Genomic DNA, 19224 nt, shown 5'->3' with positions numbered 1-19224 from the left:
GTATGTGTGTGAGCATGTGTGTGTGTGTGTGTGTGTCTCTGTGTGCATGTGTATGCATATGCACTCTGGTCCAGTGCCCAGTTCTGAACTCAAGAGGAGGCAGAGGGGGCCAAGCAGGAAGGAAGTGAATCCCTGGGGCCAGAAAGGCCCTGCTGACCAGAAGTGCCTCATGCCTTGTGGGCGCTGGGAAGATAAATATATTGAGCTCAGCAGCTCAGCCAGGGCCACTCACTGGCTGCTGCCCGAGAACCATGCTTGCTGCTGCCCTCCTGAGCCTGGCCCTGCTGAGCAGTGCCCACCCCTGCTCCACGGGCCCCCCGTATGTGGCAGACATTGTGTGCCATATCACCAAGCCTGCCTTCCTGGTGTGTAAGTACAGCAGAGCCCACCTCTCTCTCTAGGCCTCTGTCCATCCAGCAGGGCCTCTTCTCAAGGGCACCACCTGGTCAGAAGCCAGCCCTGGGGCTGAGTCACCATACCTTAGCCCAGACAGAGCCACCCTGGCCCGGCTCTTCTGCCTCTTCCCTGGGGTCACCCTCAAGGGCAAGGTCTTTGGTAAGAAGGCCCTTGCTGGGCTGCAGACCGCCAAGTGTAGTGGTTGGAATTTGCTGGGGATCCAGAGTCGATCTGGAGTTCAGAGGTCAGGCTAGTGTCAAAGGTTAGGTTAGTGTGAACTTGGTGTTGCAGGAATCAGCATTAGCCTAGGGTAGGGAGACTTTGTCACTGCTGTGTGACCTGGGCCAGCTCTGCAGCCCTCTCTGGGCTTTAGCCTCTTATTCAGTACAACAGGGAATAGGAAGGCTAAATCCTATGACCTCTAACAGAGTAGCCTCAAGTGAGCCCCAGGGTTATAGATTCGGTTGTACTGGGGGGCACAGCATGGTCTGTATGAGGCAGAGGAAGTGTGCAGCTGGCTCAGGGGCTATCATTTTGACCAGGATGGTGGGGTTCCTGTGTATCAGGATCCAGAGACTGAGTGGTGAGCAGGATCTCCAACTGGGGTCCAGGGTCAGGGCTCTCTGTGTCCCCTGAGAATTGCCATTAACTTGCAACCAGAGGGAGGCCCAATGTGACCCTGAGCTCTGAGGCCTCTGGGAGCCTCATGCCAGAGAGGCTGAGCCTGGCCACGGCTCCCTTCTAGTGAGCCAGGAGACGACCAAGGTGATCCATACAGCCTTCCGGTGGGCCAGCTACCCCGACATCAAGGGCGAGAAGGCCATGGTGCTGCTTGGCCATGTCAAGTACGGTCTGCACAAGTAAGTTGGCCTTGGGGGTCGGGGGAAGGGTGGGCCGAGGGCTGGGAACAGGCCCCAGGGAGAGGGGTCTTCCCCGGGGACACGGGAGGCAGGGTATAGAGATCTCCTGGCCCAAGGGTCTCCTGACTTGATTTGGACTGACCGTAACAGCCAGCCGCCTTTACAGACAATATTTTATCTTGATCATACTTAACAAGTCAGGAAACAGGAGCTCAGAGAAGTTAAACTGTGTGGAGGTCACTCAGCCAGGCAGGGAGATCCGAGCACAGAGCTGGGCTCCTGGAACACGGCCACTTTCCTGCACCTTAGGTTGCCCTGGAGCCTGGGTTCCTATCATTATATGTGTCAGAGGCCCCACGGTGGAGCAGACACTGTTTGGGGACCTTATTTTTGTCTTAAAACCAACCTCCTCCTCTCCCACCTCCCAAAGGACCTCCACAGAGGTGGAAGCCTTCGCCAAGATTCCTTGGTCCTGTTACCGCAGGAGCCCGTGTATGTCCTAGGGCCACTAGGGGGCGCCGCAGTGCTGGAATGCTGCTTTGCCTTCCGTAAGAAAGGCCTCTGTGGTTGGGGGACAACGGGTGACACGGAGCGTTCGGTGTGACCTGAGGTACAGTTTATCATTCTGTAAAATGAGGATAATAACAACCTAGACCTATGTCCCAAGTGGTCAGGGGTAGCAGAAGTGCCTTGGATTTGTTAACAGAGATAACATGCCTTAGAAACCAACAATAATTCCAACGACCAGGCTGTCCTAGAATAGATCTGTCATGTGCAATGATTGTCTAAAACTGATGGGGGGGGATGTGTGACAGTCCTTGATTCACATTAATTGAAGCCGGATAATGGGTGCAATGACCATTCTTTATACTATTTTCTCTCAAAGGAATAGAACAGAATAGAAGAGGGGAAAACAGGAAAGACTTGGATTCTTGGGGGCGGGGGTCAGAGTCTCGTTATATAGTTCAGACTGGCTTCGAACTCACTATGTAGCCCAGGCTGGCCTCAAGCTCTTGGCCATCCTCCTGCCTCAGCCTCCCAAGTGCTGGGTTACAGGTGTGCACCACCACGCCTGGCTTGGAAGACTTGGATTCTTATTACTGGTCACAACACATCACAATGGTTTCTAATGCAGGATTTGGGGTGGAGAAGACCCAGGATGGAATCCCAGTGATTCAGAGACCTTTGGAAGCCACATAAATTCTCTAAGCCGCTCCTGTCCCTGCTCAGTGGGTACAGTAATTAACAGTAGTGATGCCTCGGAGTGCAGTGAGGACTAAAACAGGAAATGTGTGCAGCCACTCAGGGCTGCTGAGGCCTCCTTCCAAGCCAAGCCACTCCTACCCTCTAAACCCCCATCCCAGGTCACCTCCCTCAAGAAGCCCTCTGTACTCACTTCCTGTTTGCCACCATAACCAATTCCTATAAGCCCAGTGACTTCAAACAACATACTACCGCACAATTTAAAAGGTTAAAAGCCTGGGCCAGGGATTTAGCTCAGTGGTTTGGTCACCTGCCTCACAAGCGCAGGGTCGGGAGTTCAACCCCCAGTACCAAAAAACAAAAACAATAAAAGGTTAATAGGGCCGGGGATTTAGCTCAGTGGTTTCGCCACCTGCTGCACAAGCTCAAGGACCCAAGTTCAATCCCCGGTACCCCTCCCAAAAAAAAGAAAAAAGAAAAAGATTAAAAGCCTGACATGGGGAGGTCTCTTCCCTTGCCTTTTCCTCTGTACCCTCTGGAGGTGCCCACAGGCCTTGGCTTCTGGCTCCATCTCCAAGGCCAGCCAGGCTGCCCCCCGGTCTCATGTTCCCAGCTCCCCTGCTTTCCTCTTCCACTTTGCAGCATGCTTGTGTCCACCCAAGGGGCCCAGGATCAGCTCCCCGCCTGCCTCAAGGTCTTTAATGAATCACCCCAGCAAAATCCCCTCTTTGGTGTCAGGCAATATGCTCACCGCTCCTGTGGGTTTGGGTGTGGACATTTCAGGGGGTCATTCTATCACACACTCACTGGTTGGGAGTCCTGGATGACCCATGTCAGTGGGGGTGACTCCCTATGTGTACTCAGATACAGGAGGACAAGACAGGGTTTTCCTGGGGCAGGTGACAGAAAGCCCCTGTTGTCCCTGACCCAGGATTCCCTTCTCAGCTTCCATTTGTTCTTCCAGCATCCAGATCAGCCACCTGTCCATTGCTGGAAGCCAGGTGGAGCTGGCGGAAGCCAAGTCCATCGATATCTCCATTCAAAATGTGTCTGTGGTCTTCACAGGGACCCTGAACTATGGCTACACAAGTGCCTGGGGGTGAGCATTGCCTTCAGGTGACCTGCCAATCCCTGGCCCTCTGAACTGTAGGGCAGAGCGAGGGTCCTGATCCTTGGCTCTTTGTAGGTTGAGCATTGATCGGTTTGTGGACTTCGAGATCGATTCTGCCATTGATCTCTAGATCAACACTCAGCTGAGTAAGCCTCAGCTCCCTCCGGGGAGGGGGAGGCTAGCCCGGGGCTTGGCCTCTGCAGGGAGGGAACACATGTAAACAGTGTGTTTTGAGGTCACTAAAGAAGGCCCAGCCTGGGAAGTTTGCAGGGTGGGAGTGCAGAGCTGGCCACACCCCTGTCTGGCCTGTGTGGCTCATGGGTCCTGCCTGGTGGCCCAGGATGCCCTGATGTGTTGGGGTCTCTCTGCAGTCTGTGACTCTGGCAGAGTGCGGACCGATGCCCCTGACTGCCACCTATCCTTCCACAAGCTGCTTCTGTATCTCCACGGGGAGCATGAGTAAGTTGTGTGCCCACGGCCCCTCCAGGGCCACCCGCACTCAGGGCATGCCTGTGGGCAGCCAGACCCGGGGGGATCGGGGCCTCCAGGGGTCATTCCCAGCCCCTCTCCATCAGCGCACACTCAGCAGCTGGGAAGACAATAATAAGTAATAGTTTCTGAGCATGTGCACTATTCTAAGATCTTTGCATGAACTAATTGCTTTACTCCTCACACAACCCAATGCTAGGAGGTACATTCTGTCATTAGTCCCATTTTTCTCTTATGGGTAAAGTGAGGTGAGCAGAGAGAAGTTAGGAAGGAAGGAAAAACTCCTACCTATTCATAGCTAAGTAACTCTCTGAGATACTCAGTTTGCCCCTGGAGGTGAGAGAGATTTGAATCGAAGGACCTGATCTCCTACCTTCTGGGGGAGGCTTTTGGTCTGGGACAGCCAGAGCCCTCTGTCATGGAGCTGTGAAGAGCCCCACTGCACAGAGGAGGAAATTGGGGCACAGAGAGGCTTCGGTCATGGCACCAATGGCAAACTTGGGGTACAGGAGGCCTATCTCTGCCCCTGGACCAGACAGCCACATGTACGAGTCTGGATTTTGCATAAATGCACGTGCAGGCAGATGTGAGCAGGACAAGAACCAGATGCTGGTGGGAAAGACCAAGGGGGTGTAGATTACAGCTTTCTCTGAGGCTCGGTGTTCTCAGCTTTGAAGCAGGGATGACAATTCCTGTCTCCTGAGCTTCCTGAGGATTCTGAAGCTGGTAGGGTCCCAAGTGGTCCGCAGCTCCCAAGAGGTGCCTAGTGCATGCCCAGAACAGGTCGGAGGCTCACTCTAGTGCTTCCTCACTTCAGGCCCAGGTGGATCAAGCGGCTGTTCACAAACTTCATTTCCTTCACCCTGAAGCTGGCCCTGAAGGGACAGGTGAGCAAGGCCAGCAGACCCACCTGTGGTCCGGGGTCCCAAGGGCAGCACTACCTGGCCTCTTCTCTGGCCTGCCTTCCTGCCTGGTGAGGCACCTTTCCTGTCTTCCCCAGATCTGCAAAGAGATCAATGTCATCTCCAACATCATGGCTGACTTTGTCCAGTCCAGGGCTAGTGAGTTTGGTCTGGGTACCTCTGAAGACAGCAATGGGAGCAGAAAGTTGCCCATGTCACCATAGGGTCTTGGGACAGTCATGCCCCCAGTGGCTCCTGTCTGGCTCTGACACTTGGTGATTACTTATGGTCAGGCTATGGCAAGTCACTTCCCTTTGGAAGTTGTGTGACCTGGGACAAGTCGCTTAACCTCTCTGAATCTGTTTCTTTATGGATAAAAGTGGGGTGTGGGCCAAAGATTTAGCTCAGTGGTTTCGCCGCCTGCTGTGCAGATTCAAGGACCCTAGTTCGATCCCCGGTACCAAAAAAAATGAAAACAGTAGGGTGATAGCACCTGCCCCACAGGGCAGCTGTGACAAGTGAGTGGAAAATGTATGTCAGAAGCATAAGACAGTACGTGGGGCATCACCAGCCCTTCTACCATAACTAGAATTATCAGCATCCCAATTCCCATAGCACCAAACCTAACATCAACTACAATGTAGGCAGCCACGAATGTCAGTGGAAGCTCAGAAGGAGAAGGCAGTGTAGAGATGGAGAGAGAGATCCCCTGCCCACCTGGAGCCTCTCCCCATCTTCTGATCAGCCTGGGGGAGCTCTCACAAGGCTGTGCAGTGGAGAAGGGACAGCTCGGGACTTGGTTTTGCTGTCTGTCCAATGGGAACATTCCTTAGGGATACAGAAGACAAGAGAAGGTCCTGGGAGAAGTGGGCCATGCTGTCCTGCCCCACAATACTAACAGAATCTACTAGCTACCAAACACTGCACTCACCTGACACAGCATCCTTGTGATGACTCAGAGAAGAAGGTACTGCTATCCTCATTTTACTTATGAGAAAAAGAAATTATGGGGCTGAAAGGAATCTGAACCCAGGCATCTAACCATTCCTAAGCAGCAACTGGACTACACTGGAACTTCTCTTGCTAGTCTGAGGGCATGTGTTTGGTCTTGATTCCCTGGCACATAGTAGGTGCTCAGCAAACAGAGGCAATGAGGACAGCAAAGACGTGGGTAGGAGACTTTAGTGGAGTAATGGGAGGGGAGACCCCAGGCAGTACCAGGACCATGGCAGGCCTCTAGGCTCCTGGCCCGAGCAGAGGAGCAGCACAGGAAGGGACAAGGGCAGCTGTTTTCTTGGGTAACATGCACTCTGCTTCTCCCCACTGCTATTGCTTGTCCCTTGGGGTCATCAGGAGACCCAGGGGGTTACCCAAGGATATGATTCTGTTGCAGGTTTGAGGGAAGAGGCAGGAGCAGGGCCCTACACTCCCACGCTGCTCTCCAGCCCTCACGCTGGTCTGTACCAGGATCACACCTTTTATAAATAAAGTTTTATTGGAACACAGCCTTGGACTGTGTGCAGCTGCTTTTGAACAGCAAAAGTGGAGCCAAGTGGGCCAAGGATTTAGCTCAGTGGTTCCACTGCCTGCCTCGCAAGTACAAGGTCCTGAGTTTGATCCCTGGTACCAAAAAAAAGTAGAGCCAAGTCATGGAATGAGAGCCCTCAGAGCCTACAGTGCTTATTGTCTGGTCCTTTATAGAAAATGTTTGATAGCTCCAGTCCTGGATTCTAGAACTCAGGACCAACTAAGGAGTTGAGTCTGAGAGAACTGATCATTAGAATTGCTCCCCTTGTTAGGTACTTGCTCACCCCCTCTTCACAACTGATCCCATAACTATGTGCCCTGAGGGAGACACTATCATTGGAGGTGAGGACACAATACAGGTGTTCAGCGAGGGAGCTAGGATTACTCTGACTCTGGATCTCTGACTCTGAACCAGTCTTCCAGAGGGCCCTGGCATGATGGAACCACCCAGCTGGATCGAAGCTGAGGAGAAAAATAATGAAAATGTGCATCCCACGCTCTAGGACCCACCTTACAAAGGAGAGCCCTAGGGCTGCAGACTGGGGCACAAATTGTAGGGGGAGGCTCCACCTCAATCCTCCCCTGCCACAGCCAACATCCTCTCCGATGGAGACATGGGGTGGACATCTCCCTGACTGGATTGTCTGTCATCACAGCCACCTATCTGGAGTCCCATCGCAAGGTGCGTGTGGTGGGAAGGTGGGGCAGGGGCTCCCTGGGAGTTTCTCGGGCTAGGTCATTACCTGTGGCCTGGCCACCTGCCTCCATAGAAGCCAAGTGTTCCCTTGCCACACCTCTGCAGAACATTTCCTGACCTCCGAGGGTCCAGCCAAGCATGAGCTCCTTTCTAGAAGGCTTCTTTGGCTTCCATCATCCTCCATAGCAGTCTTTGGGGGATCCAAGCCCCCTTTGGGGGATCTGATGAAAGTTCTCGATTCTCTGTTACTTAGAACTTAGAGACCCACTAGAAGAATACCTTAAACCCATAGATTTTTGTTTCCCTTGAAAATCAGCCTGAACCTGCATCACCTACAGGATAGGTTTGGTGGCTTCATGGTGTCAGGCTCACAGGCTCTATGCATTGTGTGGCTGACCTGACCACCCACTCTGCTCCCATCCCGTAGTCTGACCAGGGTGGTCACCCTGAGCTGCAGGGGGTGCTGAGGAATTTCTTCCAGGCAGCCATGAGCCCAGTTAAGAATTGGGGGCTACAGAACTCTGAGAGGAGAACAAACTGTAGAGACAGCCAGCCATCTCTGTGTTGGAGCCTGTGCCCAGAAAAGTAGGAAAAGGAACATTTCAGGGGGTTCGTGAGTGCTCATGAAGCCCCTTCATAAGCCTCAGGCTCACTAATGTTGGAGGGGAGGGAATTGGGCCATGGTTTGCCTTCTTGACTTTGGCTGCCTGGGACTGAAGATGCAGGGCTGGTGGTCAGCGGGGCCAGGTGAAAGCATAGAGGCCCTTGGTCTGCCATGTTTGCTGGAATGTCAGCCTGTGAGGGTGGGGACCACATCTTTCTGGTTCACGTCACTTGACCGGTGCTGGGGACACTGCAGCGCTTGGAACCCATCTATTGCTGAATGAATGAAGGCCCAGGTGGGAGGAAACCGAGTGCAGCTCTTTCCCAGTTTCCAGCCTGTCTTCTGAGCTGGATGCTTTCCGGGGTCCTTGTTGTCTCTCTGAAGCTGGCCTCTGGGCCCATCAGAGACACATTGGAAAGGGCAGCCATTGTCCCGGTTTCCTGCAGGGTCATTTCATCTACAAAAGCATCTCGGAGGACCTCGTCCTGCCTACCTTCTCACCCTCACTGCTGGGGGACTCCCGCATGCTCTACTTCTGGTTCTCTGAGCAAGTCCTGGACTCCTTTGCCAAGGCCACCTTCCAGGATGGCCACCTCTTGCTCAGCCTGATGGGGGAGAAGTTCAAGGTGAGGGCAGTGCTGCTGGGACATGCATGTGTGCATGTGGTGTGCATGCACACCTGCAGGAAGCATGGAGGAAACTGTGGGTGGTGAGCACAGGAGCCATGGACTGTCTACGAAGTAGCCATTATACTACAGCCCAGCATCTACTGGCCACTGTGTGATGGGTGAGAGACATCACTGATCCATAGATAGATAGGCAGATGTAACTGTAGATACAGCTTGGCACATAGTAACTGTGAAATAAATGCAAGCTGCTATTCATATTTGTACTACATTTATCTTTGCTGTACTTACCCGGTTGGGATAGGTACTATTGCATCTCCATTTTTCAAAAAACAAAACCACAGCCAAACTCAGAGAGGGTAGGTAACTTTGCTCAAGACCACACAGCTTAAAAGAGGAGGCTCCAAACCCTGCACTCTTCATCTTTTGCAAAACCATAAATTATTAGGTGGTTTCTAGTTCATGCCTGCCATTGTGTATCCCCAAGGTCACACCGCCTGGTGTGGCAGAGCAAGGAGCAGAAGCCAGGCCTCCAGCAAGATCAGAGGTTCCCTGACTCACGCCCTGCCCAGAAGACCTCAGATCTTTTCTAGGGAGTTGGGGTCAGGGTGGGTACTTGCAGTGTCCAGAAGATGACCTACTCACCCTTTGTCTGTTTTAGGCAGCACTGGAGACCCAGGCCTTGAACATCAATCAGGAAACCTTTGCAGAGGTAACTGCCCTGCTGATCAGGGTTTATCTGTGCACCCTCATCCTGCTCTTGCAGGAGCCCCCACCCAGCCCAGCCCAGCAGCAGTGACATCACAGTAACCAAGGCCTTTTGGGCTCTGAGCTCAGCGCTTCTTGAGCATCAGTTCCCTCTGCACTCACAACCACCCTGACAGCGAGGCACTGATATGACCCCATCTCACACTTGGGGAACTTAGGAAATGGCAGGGCTGGGCTGTGCCAGCTGTGATGGCACCAAAGACTATGTGATCACCACCAGGCTCAGTGGGCCCCAGCCATAGGATGTGCTGCGGGCGACTCCTGATCCCAAAGCCCACCTCAGGTTGGCTCCTTGGGGGTCACAGCCCTGTGTGCTCTGCCTGGAGGCAGTGATGCCTGTGATCCTGCTCTTCAGTGATCTTCTTAGTTCCACTAAGAGCCCATGGTCCCTGAGCTCAAAGGGCCTAGCCCTTTCTGGGTAAAATGACCCTCTGGCCAGCTCACTCCCATTCCCTGCATTGACATCTTCAGTCCTCAAGTCTCCAGCTGCCACCCGCCCCCATCTTCTCACTACCTCCCTCTCCACAAATTTAGGAACTGACACCACACTGCTTCCCAGGGAGCTGGGCAGTGCCTCCCACAGCACCTCTCCCTCCGCTTCCTGCTCCCAGCCCTCCCCTCACGCACGCCCTGTGGCCTTCCTTCTGGTCTACAGGATGCCCACTTCCCTTCTGAACTTCCCATCTACCCTCCCAGCCTTCCCAGCCCTGTATGTCCCTCTCTCTTCTTCCAGGTGTGCAACTCTGGCCTGCATTCCCTTGACCTCTTGTGTCCTCACTACTCTAGAGTCGTCCACTTATCTCAGTCTCTACCTTCATCCCCAGGCCCAGCTACCATTGTCTCTTGTGGAAATTTATTTGCACCCCCTTAGTGGATCTCCCTGCATCCCAACACCTCCTATTTCTCATGGAAGCCAGAACAATCTTTTCAAGAAGCAAAACTGATGCCTCACCTGCCAGGTTAAAACTCATCAAGGATAGAGGATAAAGTTCTAAGGATAGAGGCAAAGTTCTCTGGCATAGTATCCAGCATCCTGCAGTGTCTGGCCCTTGTCTACCTCTCAGTCTAGTTGTTCTGTACCCGGCACAATTGTTTAGTGTTAAGTGTTGATGCTTTCATCAGCTCTGGAAATTTCTTAGTTGCCATCTCTTCAGCTATTGCCTCTCTTCTCCTTGCTCTCTTCTTACCTCTTTCGCTATTAGGACTTCCTCATTCCTTCTCCTATGTCTACAGTTAGTTATTCTGTCTTTTTTTTTATGTCTTTATATGTCTATGCAAAATTCTAGATAGTTTCTGCAAATATAGTGAACCCTTAGCTTATGAACTTAATTGGTTTCCAAGGGCTGGTTGTAACTCAAGTTGGCCTTAAGTCAATACAACTGATATCTGGATGTTTACCTGGGTACGTGCTATGGATAACAAGCAGATGAATCTTCCATTAACCTAATTAACCCAAGTGATTCATATGTCAGGCCAGTCGTACCTTGAGGGTCCACTGGATCTCTTTCAGTTTATTGGTTCTTTTTATATCTATATCTTATCTGTTTACTCATCCTCCGAATTTTTCATTTGACTACCAATAACACTTATTTTATAGTAATTTCATTTAGTTCATTGTCAAATCTAGCTCTTCTCTCCCCACCCCTAATATTGTCATTTCATTAGTAGTCTACTTCTTTAATCATTATTTTTAAAAACTTCCAAGTTATTCCGTCATGGCTAATTCTTAGGGGTACTTACCTCTTATTTGTTGTACTTTCTAGTTAGCGCTCATGATGGATGCCTCCCTTGTGTCGTTTGTCATTTCTGTCTATTTGTAAGCTCACCTTTAGTGGAATGTGGCTTTTCTGTGGACAGACTGCTCTCTGGATTATCTAAAGTTCCTAAGAGGACAGTTTTGCATTTATTTCTGCTAGGAACACAAAAGTTGCACCGTTCACTAGTCTGGATGTATCCCCATTTAAGTTTTTCATTTACACTCTTCATCCCTACTCCTTTTCTTGAGGGGGAATTGTCTTATTTCTTATTTCCACTTCTGATCCACTTTTAATGTGTGAGCATCAAACCCCAGGGCAGTGTGGCCTGAAGCCACATCCTTCTCGTCTCTCTGGGCTATCTTGCTTACAGTTGTGGCTTTCAGTTTGCTTTTCATGTCTTGGACCTGGGATTGTCCCTTTCTTTCTTTTGACCTCAGCTAGGTATTAATTAAAACCTTTTGTCAGAAGGCACCCATTGGTCCCATGGTTTGTAAGGAGAGCTCCCTGGAGCCCGCCCCTCAGGCTGCAGACCTGATGCTCTGCCCAGCTGACCTCAGACCATACTCAGCCCTGCCCACTGCCTGCCTGTCCTTGCATTGGCCCTGCTCTTCCACATCACCTTTGCCAGGCTATTCCCTCTGCTCGGAGGGTTTTCCTCACCCTTTCCCATCGATTCCTCCTCATCCTCAGGAAAGACCTCTCCCACCACCTCTTGAGGGTTCTTGTACCAAAGCTGGGTCTATTTCTTCTTTAAAATACTCCTCAGAATACAATTTTTCCTTTAGTTCTGAAATTCTCTGATAATGAGCTTTGCAGGTAGAGACTCCGTCTGTTTGGCTCTCTGCTGTGTCCCTCGCCTGGCCCAAGGCTTCAGCCTTGTGAGGTCCCTGTAGACATTGTTAGAAGGCACAGCCGCATCTGTTGGAGGGTTCCCATGTAGCAGGGCCTGTTTTCAGCTCTTTACATGTATTATCTTGTTCAACCCCTCAACAATCCTATGAGGCAGGTACGCTTCTATCCCCATTTTACAGGGGAAGAAGGTGAGGCACAGAAGGCTAAGTAAAGGCATCCTTGCCATGCCCTTTGAGGTAGGCAGAGCAGAGGTAGCTTCAATACAGTACAGACAAGAAAAATGAGGTCCAGAGAGAGCAAGAGTCCCAGTTTGTCAAGTCACTGGCAAATTAGAGATATGGCACAGCCTAGGGTTCAGAGTCTCCAAGCCCAGCCTGGCCCCAGCCACTACCCCAAGCTACTTCCTCTTGCCTCAGCCCCAGGGCCTACATCAGCTTCAGCCCTCCCATCTCTGAGGGCAGTGGCTGCAGCCTTTCTGATGGGCCTGAATCCTGGCCCCGGGACCTCTGTCTCCCACAGCTTTTCAGCAGCTTCCCTCCTAGCCAGACCCAAGTAACCGTCCATTGCCTTACGAGGCCCAGGATCTCCTGTCAAAACAAGGGCATCATTGTCAGTTCTGTGATGGTCAAATTCCTCTTCCCACACCCAGATGGGCAACATTCAGTGGCTCACACTTTTGAAGAGGTGAGGTGGATACAGGGGGAGGCTGGGAGCAGGGGACCCAGGTGCAGATAGGCCATCTGAGTCAGGGGTTTGGAGGCCTCTGACAACTCCAGATTCTTCTCCCCACCTCTGCTATGATTGGCTGTTTCTTACACATAGGTCATGGTCCTCAAGATCCTATAACTCAACCCATAAGAGTACACAGAAAGTGTTGATGGGCTTAGTAACGTTTTCTTTTTTCAGCTGAGTGGTGGGACACAAATGTTTGTCACAAAAGTCCAAAACCCTCCATCCATAGATATTAGGGTCACATAGCTTCCCAAATTCAGATGCTGTGGATTTTACAACACCCAGATATTGTGTGTGCATGCGGGACATGTTGCTGATCACCCCAGATAGGATTGGATGGCCCCACAACCAAGCCCACTGACATTTCTCCACATACAAATATTCACACAAAGCAAGATAAATATACTACACAAAGCCTCTCATCCACATAGCAAGGTTTTGTCAAAAACTCTAAAAAGCCAATGAACAACAATGACAAAGAACAAAAGGAACAAAGAGTTCATTTGATTTTGTAACTGTAAATAAGGAATTATGGATCATTGTGATTCCTAATGCTCTTCTGTATAAGTATCTTCAATATTTCTTTCTCTTTTTTTTGAGACAAGGTCTCACTTTGTAGTTCAGGCTGGCCTTGAACGCGCGACAATCCTCCTGCCTCTGTCTCCCAAGTGCTGGGACTACAGGCATATGTGACTACACCCGGCTTTTAATATTTTTTAATACGTTAAAAACTAAAGACAGAACTAACACAGAGACATTGTGGTAAACTCCAGATCCTGCTAATCCCCATGCCCAGGGCTCCACTGGGGTACATTTCCTTTGGTGTTTATTATTTTTATAAACTTTTAATTTTAGAATAATTTCAGATCTGAATAAAAGCTACAAAGATAGGACAGAGGTTTCCATATGCATCTCCCCTGATCTACCCTATAATTACCATCTCCCAGAACCACACTCTATGGGTCCTAAGAGATTCACACTGGTAAATCACAGGCACCCAAACTCCAGGCTTGATGAAGTCTCACGAGTCTTTTCACTGATCTCCTTCGTCTGCACCAAGATTCCATCCAGGAGAGCACATGGATTTACCTTTTTGAAAAACTTAAAAGTTTCCTCTATTTTATTTATTTACTGCTTTTGTTATTTAAGGATCTGAACAGTTCAGAGTACTTGTTAAGGAAAACATTTCAATGACACTTGTTAAATCTCAGTCAGGTAAAGTTTATTTGGGACCATGGCCATAAAGATGGGGCTGCTGCAGTGGGACTTGCAGTGGGAAGGTGGTGAGTGGTGGGGTGGGAGACACCGGGCTCAGCTCTGAGTGCAGCTTGGGTGAGTGGGATCCATAGTCAAGGACCAGGGGAAGGGGGTGGGGTTAGTGGATGCAAAAGTACTAAGAGGAAACCTGGCAGGGGTGGAGATTCTAGCTAAACCAACCCAACAGTATTCTAGCTGAAGATGGGCCAGGATAACCCCGTAACACCTAAGGCATGGTGGAAAATGTGGGAACTGATCAGATATGAAGTGACTGGACATTGGGGATGGGGATTCTTGCTAAACTGAGGTAGCAGGGTTCTTACTAAAACTAGATTTTATAGGGAAATACATGATGGTCCTAGCTGGATTCTGGAGTCAGACTGAAGTTGGGTCAAGGAAAGAATCTTTGTCAGACTGCAGCAAACACCTATCAAAGCCCCTCCTCCCCAATGTCCTGTTTCATGTCACCCTGACTTCTCCAGTGTCCGGGCTCCTACAGACTTTCCTTCTTGCTCGTGAACTTGGATGTGTACATCAGTCAGTGGTCTTTAGGAACTTATGTCCCCCAGGACACTTTGCCAAAGAGTTTTGGCCGCATCTCCCAGGGCAGGGAGCTAGCCTGGGCCAGGTGTCTGGGCTGATGGCAGATGTAAACAAGGCCGGGGATGGGGCAATGCCAGTGTGGGTTGTTTGGGGCTGATGCAGTTGCAGGTTAGGCTGGAGGTGTGTTGATACTACTCCTGAGGCTGTCGGGCCAAAAAGAAGAAGTGGAAGCCACAGCAGGGGTGGGAGATGGCAGGTCAGTGCTGGCACAGGATGGCCGCACTGCAGTCATTAAACGGAGCCCTGGACAGAGTGGCCACCTCTCCACCTGAACAGAGGGAGCTCCAGAACCAACAGGACATGATGCGACATTCAAGGTAACACATCACATGGATACCGAAGTCTATAGTTTCTGCATGCCCAGTAGATGCACTTAGTCATTCATTATCAGCAATATCTATTGAGTTCTTACTTTGGGCCCAAGCCATACAATTCTTGATCTCATAAATAGTCAGGATAAATAGTAACTAACTAGCTAAACAAAGACTATGAAGCCTCTAACTTTACCCGGTGCTATGAAATAAAAATATGTGGTCAAGGAAGGTGCATATGAAACTGAACTCAACATACAGAGGATATTTGAGGGCTAGCTGGTGCCGCGGGGTCAGTGTCATTGAGGCAGGCTGTCAAAGCACAAATTTCTGGCCAGCCGCAGGTCTTGTTTGCAGGTCTGGGACAGGGCCTGTGGATCTGCATTTCCAACAGGCTCCTACTGGCTGGTGCAGAAGCCGCTGGCTTAAGGCCACACCTAGAGCAGCAGCAATCTAGTGTATTTGGTCTCCAGAATGTGAAAACAGATAAATCCAGCCGCCAGTACAGGTAGCCTCTCCTTGCTTGTGTGGCGGCTTCCTTTTGGAGGCAGGGAATGTGAGCCATGCCCACAGTCTGGCTCCATGGAGACTCACAATGTGGGTAGGTCAGAAACCAGGAGAGGAAATGCCCATGTGATTTCTCAGGTCCTAAGCCCAAAGTCACTGGTGCTGGGGAATTTCCTTATTTCTCGTGTGTGTGTGTGTGTGTGTGTGTGTGTGTGTGTGTGTGTGTGTGTATGGATACACATATGTATGTATTTTGCAATGCTGGGAATGGAAGCTGGGGCCTCAAGCATGTTAGGCAAGTGTCTTACAACTGAGCCACATTCCCACTTTCTCCCAGTTTTCAGATGATGAATAGCTCAGCTAGATCCCAAGATTCCGTGGGATCCACTGCTCCTCACACTTCTCCGAATGTTCAGTGCACTTGAGAGGCCTGGGCAGGGGGGGTTGCCCTCAGCTCCAGGGAGACCCCTAGCTTGCAGAAAATCTGGTTTCTCTCCCCAGGATATCATCACTACCATCCAGGCTTCCTATTCCCGGAAAAAGCTCTTCTTAAGCCTCCTGGATTTCCAGTATGTGCTGCAGAGAGGGGTGGGGGATCAGCTCTGCAAAGCTCTCCCGAGCCCCTGGGGTCAGGCACAGGGCTTAGTCCTAGTGGGGAGATGTTTCCCCTTCCTTCCAGGATTACAGCCTCGCTACAGGGAAAGAAGACACTGCCCCCAAGGAGGAAGTGGGCCTGGGAATGGACGGAGGACCTGGGCAGGGCCTGGTGGCTGGAATGACCAGTCTCCAGAGGCTTCAAAAAGGCTTCCCATTTCAAGGCCTGGAAGGATTATCCCGTCCCTGGACCTGTTTACATCTGCCATCAGCCCAGACACCTGGCCCAGGCTATCTCCCTGCCCTGGGAGATGTGGCCAAAGGTTGCAATTTTTAAAATTTTTGCATGAAATTCATATCTGTTACCCAGAAAAATTCAAAGAACAAGAATTTGAAGAGAAAAATTTTTATTATGTTTCATTGTTATGTCCCCCCAAATGGAACACTAAGAATAAAAGGATTCATCAGAAACACTGAGAACCATTCCCAGAGTTCCTTAAGAAAGGGTCAAAAAGGGCCGGGGATTTAGCTCAGTGGTTCCGCCACCTGCCTCGCAAGCAAAAAGACCTGAGTTCAATCTGCGGTACCAAAAAAAAAAAAAGGAAAGGATCAAATTCTCACCTCTCTTCTATTTCAGAATTACACCAAAGACTGCTTCCAATGAGGCTGAGGTAGGTAGTCTTGGGAGAAATAAGCTCTGTTGGGCTTCATGACTTAAGAGAGCAGGAGGCCTTAAAGGAAATCAGGCAGTGAGACCAAAAGAAATTAAATCAGATGGTCCCTCCATGTCTCTTGTGACCCTTCTCCCCAATATGTCTATTGGGAGACATATTGCCTTTGTGTCCCAGAAACGGGATCATAGCACTATGAATGGGGAGCAGTACAGGCCACGTGGCCTCTCCTTGGACTTCTGGGAATGAGATAACAACCCTAGCCCTCCCTGGGGTCTGGAGGGACCATTCAGGAGAGCCAGTGTCTGGGGGGCAGGAGGAGAGGGCTAGGTTAGGATTACTTTTTCATGGCATGGGGGTGAATGTTCACCCAGGCTGTGTGGCTGTCTGCCCTGTGGGTCACTCATTGTGGACCTCTGATTGGCAGAGCTGCTCCGAGGCTGTCCGGAGCTTCCTGCAGTCGCTGATCACCACGGTGGGCATCCCTGAGGTCATGTCTCGTAAGTGTGGGCTTGGGGTGTGGGTGGGGATGGAGCTCTGACTTCACCTTCTCTCCCTTTTGAATTGCCCAGTGCAGAGGCCCCTCCCAGGCAGGATCCCTAGTGCCTCTGATCACCCAGCCATCAACACCTATGGGTCCTGGGTCCTTTCCCTCAAGGCCCAGCTCCCTATTGGTGCAATGAACACCAATGCACAGACCTCTGGTTCTGGTTTATCTTGACAATATCACCTCTGCCACCCCACTAGGGCCCAATCCACTTTAAGGGCTGAGGTCTCCTAATGACAGCCAACTGAAAGGTTGAGACCTGGTTATAGCTCAACTCTGAGCCTCGGGTTTTTGTTTTTGTTTTTACTATAGAATGAGAGGGTCAGACCTGATGATACTCAAGTTCCCTTTGGCCCCTGATACTGGTGGATATTTGTCCATATGCAGCCACTCTATTGGTGGAATTTCAGACCCCATAACTAGGGTGTTCCAGAGGCATTTTGAACAAGGTCCTGCTGAAAGCCTTTTCTCCCTTCCCCACTGGGTATATTGAGGTGGCCAGGTCTTCATTTTGAGTATTTGCATGTTTGTGTGGCTTTGGTATTCTTGTGGAAGCAGGAATGATCCTGGGTGAGTGTCTTGGACTCTCCCAGCTTCAGTCTCCCATCTGTAGCCTGGCACTAAAACTACAGAGGTGATTAAACCAGGTATCTGGGGAGACCGCTCTGTGTGGTTGGTTGCAAAGAGTACTGGGAGAATCTCCACGGGGGAGGAGTGACTACCAGGTCATGGGGAGTGACAGTTGTTCCCCACAATCCTTCCAAGCAGGGTAGATTCAGTTTACTGTTAACCATGTGGCCAAGAACCTCAGTCCCACCATCTTCCACTGCCCAGGGTGTCATAGCACTGGACTGGCCCTGCTCCCTGAGAAGGGCTGACAGACTCCTTCCCCGCCCCAGGGCTCCAGGTGGCACTCACAGCTCTCATGAACAGCAAAGGCCTACACTTCTTTGACCTCATCAACCCTGAGATCATCACTCAGGATGTGAGTATAAAGTTCCCATCAGCCTGGGCTCCTGGGTGAGAGCCCCAGGCAGCATTCTCTCATGACTGGTGGCTGTCGGAGACACATGCAGGGGGCTTCCTGAGCTGTCTCCTGGTGCCCTAGGAGCCAGCCCAGCCTGCCCCTCTCACCTCCACCCCTCCCAGGGCTCTCTGCTGCTGCAGATGGACTTTGGCTTCCCTGAGCATCTGCTGGTGGATTTCCTCCAGAGCTTGAGCTAGGAGCCCCAGAGGCTGGGATGGAGCTCAAACTGCAAGGCACACGAGAACTCTGGCATCTCCCTCCATCCCAGTGGAGTCGGTGCAGTAGGGAGTAGAGACTGCCTCCCAATTTTTCCCTGACCTAAAGGGCACTGACATTAAAGTGCCGTATCCAGGAACTGGAAGGTACAGTACTTCTGTGAATGGGGGGACACGGGACAGGGCCAGGAAAGGACAGGTCTTGCCCACCCTGCCCTCTTACTGGGTGAATCTGGCAAATCCACCCTGGTGTCCACCCTTTTTCAGCCCTTCCGTGGCTGCTCCCAACCCCTGCAAGCTCCTCACAGCTGGAGGAGAAATCCAAACTGCTCACCTCGGGATTCAAGCTTCTGCCTGGCCGGCCCCTGAGTACCTTCCAAACTATTTACAATTTACCCCTCTCAGCCACACCCCTATCCTTGCTACACCAGAGCTACCCGCTTTGCTGAACAGCCCCAACAAGCTACTTCTCTGGCAGGTGGCCCCTGCTTGAAGCCCTACAGCGCGCCCTCACCCTTCCAGGACTACATCAAGGCGAGCTCGTCTGAGAATCTGCCTATCACCTACACAGCCTCTACTAGCAACTCTCTCTCTCTCTTTTTTTTTTTTTTTCCAGGACTTGGGATTGAACCCAGGATTTTCTTAAAATTTTTTTTTTAAGATAGGGTCTCATTAAGTGCCCATACTGTTTGAACTTGCAATCTTCCTGCCTCAGCCTCCCAAGAATGCTGAGATTACAGGCGTGCTCCACCGTACCCAGCTACAACTGTTTTCCAAGTTCACACAGCAGCTACCCATGTGCACTACTCTTAACCCAGCAGGCCCAGGTCTTTTCAAGACATCATGTGGCTGAGACACAGGTGATGTGTCCATTAGGGTTTTCAGGAGCAAACAACAGAATTCAGCCCCAGGGCAAACTGAAAGAGGGAAGATGTGTGGGGATCTGGAGCAGCCTGGGGAGGCTGGGC

General features: G+C 51.0%; 1 protein-coding gene across 1 annotated transcript; it reads left to right on the top strand.

Moving 5' to 3' along the window:
• Positions 1-233: 233 nt before the first annotated feature.
• Positions 234-18841, top strand: Cetp (cholesteryl ester transfer protein). The gene is given in 17 exon segments (XM_004843186.3): positions 234-369; positions 1142-1256; positions 3424-3558; positions 3646-3716; positions 3942-4029; positions 4877-4946; positions 5060-5120; positions 7080-7100; positions 7103-7170; positions 8236-8415; positions 9077-9127; positions 12312-12476; positions 15704-15771; positions 16434-16467; positions 16895-16967; positions 17914-17999; positions 18164-18841. Coding segments are annotated over 17 exon segments (1479 nt in total). The 5' UTR covers positions 234-251; the 3' UTR covers positions 18239-18841.
• The last annotated feature ends 383 nt before the right edge of the window (positions 18842-19224 follow it).

The sequence above is a fragment of the Heterocephalus glaber genome, unplaced genomic scaffold, assembly GCF_053883595.1.
Source record: "Heterocephalus glaber isolate CG9 unplaced genomic scaffold, H.glaber_assembly_v1.0 deba00000071, whole genome shotgun sequence".
Taxonomy (NCBI): domain Eukaryota; kingdom Metazoa; phylum Chordata; class Mammalia; order Rodentia; family Bathyergidae; genus Heterocephalus; species Heterocephalus glaber.
Note: the sequence above shows the minus strand (reverse complement) of the source record. Positions and strands in the feature narration are given on the sequence as shown.